Source organism: Oryzias melastigma, linkage group LG14 (genome assembly GCF_002922805.2).
Source record: "Oryzias melastigma strain HK-1 linkage group LG14, ASM292280v2, whole genome shotgun sequence".
In the NCBI taxonomy this organism is placed as follows: Eukaryota; Metazoa; Chordata; class Actinopteri; order Beloniformes; family Adrianichthyidae; genus Oryzias; species Oryzias melastigma.
The window spans coordinates 11,325,388-11,338,365 of NC_050525.1; the positions used below are offsets into that span (position 1 = coordinate 11,325,388).

A 12,978-nucleotide genomic window follows, 5' to 3' on the forward strand; every position below is an offset into this window, starting at 1 on the left:
AGGGCCTCAATCACACACACATACACTCTCACATTCACACCTAGGGGCAATTTAGAGTCACCAATTAACCTATGAAGCATGTGTTTGGACGGTGGGAGGAAGCCGGAGTCCCCGGTGAAAACCCACGCATGCACGGGGAGAACATGCAAACTCCACACAGAAAGGTCCCAGCCGGGATATGAACCGGGGCCTTCTCGCTGTGAGGCGAGAGCGCTAACCACTGCGCCACCGTGCAGCCTTTTTATTTTGTTTTATTTTGTTTTATTTTGTAGTTTAGTTTAGTTTATTGAGCAGAAAAAAACAATATCAAAATCAAAACTAATATCCATGTTTTGAGAAACATCATTCTTGTTTTTTGATGATTATGATCAAAGTTGGACATAAGTGAAGGTGTGGGCTTTGATTGACAGGTGAGCCTTTGGTCTAACCTCAGAAAGATCCTGTTTCAGCAACCCAGTCAAATACCTAGGTTGAGTAATAGGCCATTTCCGCTGAAAAACTGGTTGGAAATGAGTCCAAAATAAAATTTTTGGAAACTCCTTACCTGTGAATAGACACAACTGAGGAGTAAAAAGTAGGAGTTGAAAATCAAGCTGAAAAGTGGCATACTCTGACTTCCATGAAATGTTGGACTCTACTGAAGAGGAGCAGCAGTTGAACAAGTTAGAGAGACTGAGGAAGGGTAAAGGGAAGAAGGGAGTGACTACAGACAGAAGTACTAACAGGTGAGAAGTTATCAATTCCAACACTGAAGTCTACTACTGAAGAACCAAGGAAAATAATGAGTAGAGCTCTAATAAAATAAATGAATAAATAAATCAGTAAGGTTGAAGTAAGAAAGGCTGTAAGAGAATGAAGGAGCATTTCCCCACAGCATTGGTGCACAGGTGGAGATGGCAACCGAGTTTTAACTTAAAGGATTTTGAGGAGTCACAGAATGACTGAGGAGAGTAGAGAATGTGTGGGGGTGTCACAAACCCTTTGAATATCAGTCAAACACATTGAGCAATTCACTCATGTCAATTTTTCACTTGCACACACACAGAATATTAATATACAAAATATGAAATATTGTACAATCCAGGAAAACAAAAACGCATGTTACATAACAGACTTGTTTGTTTTACAGACGGTATTTCCATCAGAAGCACTACACTCCTATGTACTACATGAGACGACTACGACAACTTCTGTATAGTAATGAGGAAGAAAAATAAGGAAAACCCGTTCTACATCAGACTCACAGGAAACAAAATTTGTAATTGACAGCTCCAAAGAGTCTAAAATGATTAAAAATATTTGACACTTCAGCTTAACTTGAATTGCTGAAAGGTAACACCAGCAATTTAATGACACTATTTCAATCCCATGTCTGTAAAAATGTTCATGAAAGAGCAAGATGATCACCTGACTGTTAGTTTTTGTTACATCATAATCATACTAATAGGGGTTAATATAAGTGTTTTTTTTTATACTTTTATACTATGTTACATGAAGGCTTTTTACTAGGTTATTCTTTTATACTTTGTTATTGTCATAATGCATTGTTACGTTAACCCAGCTTCAGACCAGTTGAAACCACACCTCACTATACATAAGGTGGTGTAGTCAAAACATGAGTAATATTAATTGGAAAAAAAAAAAAAACAAACCCAAAATCTGATGGCAGTAAATGAAGGAAGAATCACGAAACTGTTTCAAAATGTTTATTAAGCTAAATTTGATTTATTGAATGGTAGGAGCATTATTTACTGTTTTCTAAAAAATAAAAAATAAAAAAAGATTAGCTTGCTAGCCTAGTTTCTACTTAACACATTTTTCCTTGCTTGGTAAGGAAATAGCTCCCCCTAGTGAACAGTATTTGGAACTTCACGATTTTTCCAGATGATTTGAGACTTTATGTGAAAGTAGCTTGAATTACAAAACACAGTTTTTATATATTTTTTTATTGTTCAACCAAAAACAGTACAGGTCTGTGTTGTTGCAAAGATCTTTTTTTTTTTTTTTAGCCATCTATGACGCTACATGACCGATTCTACACGTGTCTCTATGTTTTGTTGTTCTTTTTGGGTCGGTGTTGTGTAATCGACACTAAAGACAGAACCTGATCTCCAGAAGAGAAGAAGTCAATAAAGCAATTGTTTTTGCCACCGTGGACACACCTCTTCTTGTTTGATCTCCAAAGTTAAGCAGGGTTGGGTTGGCTTTAACCTCTCCAAAGTTTCCATGTGCTGGCATCAAGTCTGCATAAATGTGTTGGGTTGGGTCAGAAAAGGCCTTAAAACAGAAGCCAAATCTATGATATAAATCTATCACCAATAGGGAGTGGCTGAAAAGATAAACAAAACTATCTTTGTATTTCGTAAGTTTCATTACTGCATTGAAGTTAAGAATTGAAAAGAAAAATACCTCAAAATGTAGAGAAATTTATTTTTATAGGAATAACTAAAATTACTAAAATTTCAGTGAGAGTTCTTATTCATCCAGGTGGCATTGTTTTGAAGTTGAGTCAGCAACTGGACTTAAAATCTTCTTAAGATTTTAAGTTTATGACTCAACTTCAAGGAATAGGTTAAGAACATTGAAACATTACTAAGAAAATCGATTTTTAATATCATAGATTTATTTCTAGCTTTAAGTACAATAAACTATATAAACCAGAGGTATCAAGCAGACTCCAAACTGTGAGAGCTTGCATCCTTCTGGTTTTTAAGAAATCCTGCCTCATCTGCTGCTACTTACCTGGATCAGGTATGTTTAGCCAATAAGTAGTTTTAATGGTTAGTAAACATGTCGAACATTGGCCCTCAAGGCCTGGAGGTTGAGACTTGTGCTTTTGATGGGATAGATTTAGGAGAAAGAAGTTAAACTCATTGTCAGGAGGAACTATGGAAATTTGGCAGCTTGCTTTTTTGTTAAAAAATGTAAAAGAGTAAAACAGTAACTTAAATAGGATTCAGCCAACCCAATAGAAATTTGGTTTCACTTGGGGTACATCTATTTGAAAACTATTATAATGGTTGAATAAAGTATGGAGGTTGAGCGGTCAGCCTCTGATTGGAGGATCGCAAATTCAATATCCTTGGAGATGACACTGAACTCCACCTTGCTCTGGTTAAAGGCTGATCCCATGGGTTGTAGAAGACCCAGCATCAGTGTGTAAATGTGTGCATCAGTGAACGGGACCATAACTGTGAGGTGCTTCGGACCATAACAAGGTAGAAAAGCGCTATACACCTCAACAAATGAAAGAGGTCCAATTTTGACCTTAGTTACATTTTAGTACTGAGTGAACAGTTGAGTTGAGGATTGTGTAAATGATGCCACATAACAAGCATATGAACTGAGAGGAACCTGTGAACAAGGAGAATCTCTCTGTAAAAACATGGATCGTATGGGTCTGCGCTTTTGTCTGGAATCTGCAGCCCAAGAGCTTTTATTCCACTGTGGGATTCTGGATGAAGTCCTGCCTTTTCCAGGCACATTGCCATGTACACATCATCAATGGGGAGAAGAATGATAGAGTGTGACATGTTGTATATGGTTCTAGCTGTATATCCTGACAAAATAAAGCCTCCTCCACTGCAGTAAAGAGGGTATGACTCTGATTTGTAAACCTGCACTGGAATGTAATATTTACTGTCAGGATAACGAATTGGTCCCACATTCTTAACCAGATGACCAGCAAAGAGATGCTTGCTCCCATCGTTGTCCTCAAGGTTTTTGAGGTACTCCACCATGTTGTCGGTGTTAGCAAAGACATCATCATCTCCGTTGAGCATGAAGCGAACATGAGGACAGTTTGTCTCCATCCATTCCAGGAAGAGAATCTGCTTCAAGGTGAGGTTGTAGAAGGTGTCATGAAAGTCCCACTGGAGAATGTCCTTGTACTTTCGGTGCTCAATTTCCAGAAGGTTGTTTAGTGTTGTTTTCTCAAAGCCAGAGTTCTGAGTTCCCAAGATGAAGAGCCTCCGGATCCACACTCCGTTCTGAAGTCTCTCCTTGGCCCAGGTGTTACGTAACACCTCTCTGCGGTTGTAGTTCTTTGGCGAGCTCTTGATGACCAGGAGCAGGAAGACATCTGCAGAACCCTCAGGTCCTCCACATTTGTCTGGGAGGTCCAGCAGCATGGGGAAATGCCGGCAGTGGCGATAGTACAGAAAGTCTTTAATGTGACCGGGTAAAGAGTTGAAGCCGGCGACATTGGCAGCAGAATGGTTTTGCTTACATTTTGGCCACGAGTATGTATATGTCAAGTTTTTGTTGTCACCCTTTGGCTTCCATTCAATTCCATTAATTTGATTAATCATTTTAGGATGAAGGATTGCAAATGAGCAATTGTTATAATTTAGAAAAAACACAAAAGAAATGACTACTGAGACACTAATAGTAACAAAAGAAACAGTCACCAAGGACATTCTCTTCACGCTGTTTCCTTTGACGAAAAATCTGCAGCTAGAAAAAAAAGAATAATATATTAATGTTTGAATTTACATGATTGATATCAAAAGTCTTTGCAGCACAATAAAATATTAAATTCAATTTTTTGTCTTATACTTTGAAATAATTGATCAAAATGAGATGAAGACAATTATATAATAAGCAAAAAAGAAGACTGCACTTTTTAAAAATAAATCTCAGATATCATTAAGAGATCAAATAAAGACAATGTTCCAATCCAATAGCTGACCCCTGTGGGACACCACATGCAACAGTTATACTTAGGAAACTCTTGAAATTAAATTGCTATTTCTATTTAATTTCATTTCAATAAAGTGGGGCAAAAAAGTATCTAGTCAGCCACCATTTGTGCAAGTTCTCTCGCTTAAACAGACGAGAGAGGCCTGAAATTGTCATCATAGATACTATACCTCAACTATGAGAGAAAAAAAATTGAAAATTTTTACATTTTAAATAAAAAAAATTACATTTTAAGGTGCGCACACCGGCTGCGTCGGCGCGTATTCCAGCGGCCACCCACAATGAAAAGTCAATGAATACTTGAGTAGAAGTCCAAAATTTGGCTCTACGCTCATTTGCATTGACCCCTCATGGGAAGCAGACCCTCGAATGCGCACCTATGCAGACAGCGCGTGAGCACCCCCACACTTTTAATGGATGGAGGACACATAGATTAGATTTATTTATAGTGAGGAGTTTGACAAAATTCTACAAAAAATGAAATCCCTCAAATACTTTCTTCTATCTCACTCTGTGGGTGTCTCTATAAGACAGCCGCTTCCACTGTGTCTCTGTGACTGAGTTTGAATCCCCCAAAACATTGACTTTTTCTTTTTCCCCCAAAACATTGACTTTTTCTTTTCTTTAAATTATTTTAGTAAAAAAGGAAAAACAATGAAAAGGACAAAAAGGGAATTATGTCTACAAATAGAGAACTAACAAAGTTAAAAGTAAACTTGCACTGAAAATTAAGGTAAGGAATATAAGGAATGTATTTTTCATTGCACCTTTGAATGTTGGATAAATGCCAAATTGGCACCAGCATTCTGACAGAACAGGCTCTCTCCGGTAGGCTTCATTTCATCTACCAGTGTCCAATCTTTGTCAATATAAATGTGCAGGTTGGGAGAGATGCTGCCAGCTCAGCTGTATAAGCTCTAAGCTATCTTGATGACACTTTATTTAGGTCGGCTCCATTCTTGGAGCAAAAATGTAAATTCCTTCACCGTATCTGTCAACAATAGGAGACAGATGTTATAGTTTCACTTCGAATCTCTTAATGTAGACTTGAGGGCTGCAGGTATTGGAGGTTTGTATTTCAGTAGCTATCAAGTGTGTCACCTGGAAATCGAGTGTGTCTACATTTTGAAAAACATTTCAAATGATAAGATATTTACAAACATCTTTTGCTGCTGAAAAGACTTTGCTACAAGCAAACCCAATGAAGTCTAACTTGTCAAAAGAAACATATGCTGTTTGTTCTCGGAGCGTGCATTTCAAACACTGAATAGACAATGGTCCTCTACTGGTGTTACAACTCTGCACGGTGCACAGATGACAAAAAAAAAGAAATATCTACACTTCCTCAATCTGTTTTTATGCTTTTTCATTCTAATCGGTTCAGTTTTACCTACCTTAGCATGTTGACAAAACAAAGTAGTGTCCCTTCTTTCAGTGAAATGATCATCGAATGAAAGTTCACATTCAATATTCCCTCAGGTGAATCTTTTCCCTGGGTGTAGTCTGTCAGGCGAGCAGAGGCACAATGCCACTTAAACATAATAACATCAAATTGTTTTACTAATGAAGACTATAATAAAACATAGTCACCATTTAAAGGTTTACTATTTAAGAAATAAAGAAAAAAATATATAAACAATTTATCTAAGCTACATGTGAAGTATATTTAATTCTCAAACTCAGCTAGGAAAGATGTCAGAGAGGAGAGTAAGTTCAAACATTTGTTTAACCGGTTCAACAACATTCTGTTCTTCCTCAAAGCTTGGTTTAGGACAAGGTACTCAGAATAAAAGAAAGGTCAATTGTTAAACTGATTCTTTTCACATGAAGTCAAGCTTTAGTTTTTGAGTGACGTCTGTTTGCTTATACATCCTCACAAACATACTGTTACATTTCTAAGGGGTTTTATCCACTATTATAAGTAGCTATATTTGGTATATTCAAAAGAGTAGCTCGTCTCATTACTCTAACATAAGCAGAAATAACTACAATGGAGTTTGATACAGAAACAGTCAAAAGAACATCACACTACAAAAGTTTCAACCTTTAAAAATGCATCAATTAACTTAAAAAATGTGTTCCTGAGCTTGACGTCGCAGCCGCGTGTGGGAGGAGCTACCAGCCTATGTTTTAAGCCTGACATGGAGCGGTGTCTGTGTATGTGTCACACACAATGTATGGAAGTTGGGAGAGTTATGTCAAGAGATCAGGTTTATTTATTGTGAATAGTTCTATAAAAACATCAATAATCACGTCATGTCTGGTTTATTTGATTATGCAAATCAAATATTTCCCCATCACTGGGAGCTTCAGTCTCACTCCAGGAGCTGTGTCTGGATGACAGCCGCTTCTGCTGTGTTTCTGTGACTCCTCTATAACTTCTGTGAAAAACACACTATAAGCCTTATGCAGCATTCACAGCAGGAATGGGTCGCACGTTAAAAGACCCCGATTAGCGTATTCTTGAACAGGCTTTTAGCATGTGGTGTTCACACTGGACTATCACTACTCAATACCAACTGGTTTAATGTTCAGTGTTCTATGGACGTATATTCTATGGACGTATGTACCGCCCGAAAATGGACTTAAAAACTTCCGTAGTGATATGTTGTTTTGATAGGACAGGATGTTAAAATCCCTAATTTTGTACCACTCCAAATTCAGAGTTTTGGTTCTTTGGACTTCCATACAGTTTCTACAGCGAGACACATCATCAGGTGTGTACCTCAGCATCATAGGGTGTTTCAGCTAATTATCACAATACACCCTCCTCTGAGGTAGGGCGACGACAGGTTGATCAAACCCAGGTGTGTGTCTCACTTTGGTCATTTTTGCCATCCAGGTGATGTCACTCCTCTTCAGCTACAACCAATTTCTCCTCCTGTCAGTGCTGTTGGTCAGCTCCCTAATGGCTTATGTATTGTCCTCTAACTATAACCTCTATGAGGAGCTAAGCAATTGTACTGGCTATAAAACCGCTGCACCCCACCTCCACTGGACGCTCCCTGATTTTCTGGCCTCTGTCCTTTGCCTCAGCTGCAGAGCTGGAGAAGTGAATTATTGCGCTCATACGCTTCATCAAACGAATCCTTCCAGGGAACTTGGAGGATTCCCTCTTGACGCAGGCAAGTCAGCAAAAGTTTGACCAGAGGTCAGGACACAGTGCGGTTGTTGCGATCTCCAAGAAGAAGATGAGTCTCAGGTTTAGTTCGACTTGTGATGTGAATGTGAGCGTTTTGAAAGCCGAAGCCCAAAATGCACTTATACTCACTTTTTCATTGGAAGTTGCCAAGACCAGTGTGTGTCCTTGTGAGTTGATATGGGTCGTCTGGGGGGGAAAAATAGTAGAAAAAAAAATGTCAAGGTTGTTGACCGCTCAGTGAGCCGTAGAGCCGTAGAACATAGGCATGCTTTTTTTCAGTCCCCTGAATCCTGCAGAATTTGAAAGGGGCTTGTTAGTGATAAGTGTGTACTCTTTTCGTGCATTCTGAGTATTAGAAACAAGAAAATTAGACAATCAGAGAGTAGTTTGTGTTGGTGTCCTTACATATCCTGTACCCACCCCGTTTCTGTAGTGGGGTAAACAAGCAACCAGTACCCTCACTTTACTAACGACTGGAGTGCATCACCCGTACGTAATAACTCATACATTAGCCTTGAAAACACTTCAATATAATGTTACGGCAGACACGACGAAATGTTTTCAGTTACATCCCTTACAAGGTGGCCGCTCCGCCTCACAACCCTCCACGGGGCAGAACAACCTGAAAACCTGCAGGACCTGTCCTGGAGCACGTGACCAAGGCTTTACTTGTCTAGTGTGTGCACACAATGAGGAGCTGTCTTATCTTTTAAAATTAATTGTTCTGTGAACAATACTGTAGTAATTCTTGGAAATTAATACCACGGAAAAGATAAATAAAGAACAACCCAGAATGACTGGTTTTCCTCTTGTTGCTTCTCAGACTTTCAAAAAAAAAAAGGGATTTTGGCAGGTCACTAGTTCAACTGGTTGTACTGAAAGCCCTTAGGACCTGAACATGAATAACTACTAAATGTACTGATAAGCCTGTAGTCAAAAAGACAACATCAAAATGATTCACACCAATTTGCACCTGTGATTATTTAAAGGACCACAAATTCTAAGTTTTCTTTCATTCTTTTACTAAACATTTATGGTTTATTTTGACAGTACACGTGATGTAAATGTTCGACTTTCCGTGGTTACCTTCTGGAATGTACTGGACTGAGTGACCCCTCCCCCCTCATGTTCCAAACAGGAAGTACCCATTGGCCTCCAAGAAGCCAAAATCCCATAGACTTCTATGAGAAGGGTGTACCTGCAGGCCCGGAGACCCAACAGCGTTTTCAGGACCGCATTCTCAGGACCCAGGCTTTTTTAACACAGCGCCCCCTACTGGTTGGAGTTTGTTTTGTTACTTTCTGAATACTTTACGAGGCACATTGGACACGTGAGTAGTAAGAGTAAAAACATTATTGAAGCGCTGTTACAACATAAGCAACTAGGTAATTTATAAGATAAATCTTAAAATATAAAAACTAAACCAATAATTTTCAGTTTTTTGCAGAAACATAAACATTGATGTCTATATGAACCTTAGCTTAGCTTGTATCTTAATTAATGTTGTTTGTGTAAATCTAAATTAATTATGGTTTATTAGCAATACATCTTGCAGAATTTTACAGCTCGCACAATTTTTGCATCTTTTCATCTTTTTTTATTTGTTATAACTTTTTTTTTAATTCATTAACATTGCCTCATTATAACCCAAATATGATTTACATGCATGACAAAACAGGGGAAAACAAAGAGCAAAGCCACATATGAATTGATATATATTTTGCTATTTTGCAGTGTAATATACAAACTTGATTCATCGCTATTGTCCAAAAATATCACTTCTTATAATAATATTAAGTATTTATGCTGTATTGTTCAGAAGTAAATTACTTTTATACTGTAGGTCTGCAATTGTAAATTTGACTGTTCTATCTTTATTTCCAGAAGGATACAACAATTCAAAAGAGGAAATCTTTAGATGAAAGTGGGTTGAATGCTGCAGCAATGACCACTGCCCATTTTGTTCTACAAAGTATTTCTAACCAACAAGTTCATTAAAGGTTTAAAGGTTCAAATTCATTATCCAAGACTTACTAAGAGGAAAATATTTCTTTTAGTAAAGTAGAGGAATTTGACGGGAAGATTGGTATAAAACTGAAAAAAAAAAGAAGAGATACTCTCCAACTTTCAAAGTTTTTTTTTTTCCCAACCTTATAATGTTTAATTTAAAAAATGTTTTTGATTTATTAACAGCTGTGATTTATTGTACAGAAAGCAGGTTTTAGGAAGTTACAAGTATTACCCTTTTTTTTAGTTTAATGTAATGCATCGTGAATGTACATTATTCTGTTTAATGCAACTCCTAATAAAAGTTATTTTACAACCTCAGAAGATACTGTTTGATATCCGTTTTGGGTTTGGTTTTTATTTGATTTTCTGGCATGTTTTAATGTTTGTACATTTTATTTTACCATGAAATACATGTGTTTCTCATGGAGAATGTGTTAAATTTGTGCTACAGAATAAGAAAAAATATAAAGACAAATTTATATGAACCTTTTAAGCGCCAAAGTAGAAATTCTGCACAGTAATTCCAGGCTCTCTGTCTTCAGATCCCAATATTCTCAACTTCTGACAAGTTTCAGGATCTTAGAAAACACCAAAATCAACTCTCTATCAGTAGTTAGATAAAAGTAAGAAAAACATTGGAAATATTCAGTCATTATCAAAAAGGTGACCAAAACATACCCAACTCTCACCATTAGTAACATTTATTTAAAAAAAAAAACGATAAACGGCACCCAGCAGCAAGGAGGCGCTGTCTCAAAAAACAAGTCCTGAAATCGTCCTGAGAACGTTGTTAGTCCTCCAGCCACTAGGGGCGCTGTGTTAAAAAAGCCTGGGTCCTGAGAATGCGGTCCTGACAATGCGGTCCTGTGAGCGTTGTTGGGTCTCCGGCTCTGCAGGTTTATACTACTGACTTCTATTGAGAAATAAACAGCTATTTTTCAGTCATTATATCTGTCATAATAACCATTGAGGCGGCCAAGGTGCAGAGGTAGAATGGTCGATGCCTGATCAAAGGATTCCAGGTTCAGTTCCCACCTTGTCTGCTCATATGTTTTTATCATTGCCAGTATTTACCATTCACTATTTCTGCTCCCACTTTTTTTGTGTGTGCGTTCTTGCTAATCCTAATTTCTTGTTCACAATTTTTTTCTTTACTGCAAGTTGTAAACTGACCAATAAGATGCCTCAGTAAAACTATGTTGTGTCCGCTGGTCTCCACCTCTGACGGTCAAAAGGTTTCACAGATTCTCCTGCCCTTCCAAGTGATAAGTAGATGGAGAGAACATCTAACAAGCTCGCTCCTGATTGGTGAGAGTGGTTACCATAGAAACACCCGCTACATGGACACAAGTAATCGAAATAAACACCTGATCAGAATAAAAATGCAACATGTAAACACTTGGATTACTCTAACCTGATCAGACTCATTGAGATCAAAATTTCCTTCTGATCGAGATAGGTGGATTATACTGATTGTTGATCTGATCGTGATGCATAGGGGTCACAGGGGGACACTGGTGACACGCAAAGCAAAAGCAGAGGCACGCAGATGGTTCTACTGTTTGAATTAAAGCAATCATGGGGCACTAACCTGGAAGTGTTTTACATGCTGTAAGAACAATCTCACAGCATTTGGTTACACGCATAGAACAATGTCAGGCATCTGACAAATGGGGAGCTTTACAGATCAAGTTTATTGGAAGAATACAGTTTACTGAACTAGTTCCATTCTACAAAACCTAAAATTGAAAAGCATTGCAGAAGTGATGCCTGGCGATAACCCTCTCACTCATGGCGCAACAACACTGACAGAATTAAGCTAACTCCCATAATGCACTCCTGTTGTGGGAAGGACCACTACAGTACCTTTCGGATTTGACAAAATAAAAATCGGCTTTGAGTAACGATCTCATCTCACAAGCAGAATCTTACTTTCAGTAAAACTTCACATAATGTATATTACTTTCTGCGTCAGCCTTCATGAACGGGGGCTAGAATTAATGTGAACCGTAGAAAAAAATAAGCAAGCCAATACACTAACTTGCTGCGGTTAAAAAAAATCAAACATTATAATAATTCCCGTGTTCTGAAACTGTCGGAGGTAAGATGACAGCTGGAGCGGCATGAGTGCATGTCTATGGATGGAACGTAAGCATGTCAGAGGGAAAAGCACAAAGCTAACGCTAATTTGCAAGCTGTTGCACACATTTATGACTGCATAGCTGGATTGTTGGTCATGTTAATGGCGTCACAGACATTTATGAAGCGATGTTTAAATATGGGAATCTTTGGTACCAGGGCTTGCCGGCTTGGTCGGTGTTTATTGCCGCATTGTTCGTACTTGCTGTGGAGGCTGGAGTCCAACAGAGCAGCCTCACAGCTGTGTAGTGGTCGGTAGTGATGGCGCTGTTGTTATGTTCTGTGGCTGACCTGCTACTGGTATAAGATATTGTTGTATAGGAAATGGTTTTAGTCTTTCTCTTTTTGTATTTTGATGTTTGATTTTTTTAACTGCAACACAAGAAAAGGGCTTTTTGTAAATGATAAATTCAGTTTGTTGACTAATAGCAAGCAAGGTCAGATTATTCCCAGACTTTCTTTCTGTTCTGCCAAATGTCAATATAAAATTTAAACAAGTTTTAAAATTAACATTACAACGCATCACCACTCTATTTACTAGGGATGAAAAACAGAAGAATGACAATGTCCGAATGCAGAAAATTATATTACTATAATCAGCAAACTAACGAAAAAGTAAAAACATTTAATTTTACATTCAGTAAAAGCACCATCACAGAATGAACTTACATTAAGTTACTCTCATTATGTAACAAAAGATGAATAACTCAAAAGCATTTTCATGTTTGTGAAATTCTTAGAAAAACCAATGGTATTTTGTTCTGACATATCCAATCCTATGTAGGTATGAAATAGCACAAAAGCAGTACTTTTTGTTTCAGTCAAATATTGTTAAAATAGTATTTTAACTACTTTACTTGTGCAATGTTTGTATTTGTGAGTTAATACCAAAAATGTTTAAAAAGGCTATTCTACCTGCTGTTTGTAAATAAAATAGAATTTCAGATAAATTGGAAATCCATCCATCCATTTTCTTGACCGCTTTG

At 37.7% G+C, this 12,978-nt stretch overlaps 1 protein-coding gene across 1 annotated transcript; it reads right to left on the reverse strand.

Annotated features, from left to right (window-relative positions):
- Positions 1 to 941: 941 nt before the first annotated feature.
- On the reverse strand, positions 942 to 6,241 carry LOC112142717 (N-acetyllactosaminide beta-1,3-N-acetylglucosaminyltransferase 3-like). The gene is made up of 2 exons (XM_036215318.1): positions 6,096 to 6,241; positions 942 to 4,455 (listed from the first exon to the last, which is right to left on the reverse strand). Exons 1-2 carry the CDS (start codon positions 6,239 to 6,241, stop codon positions 3,273 to 3,275), a joined length of 1,329 nt encoding a protein of 442 aa, XP_036071211.1. The 3' UTR covers positions 942 to 3,272.
- Positions 6,242 to 12,978: the final 6,737 nt, after the last annotated feature.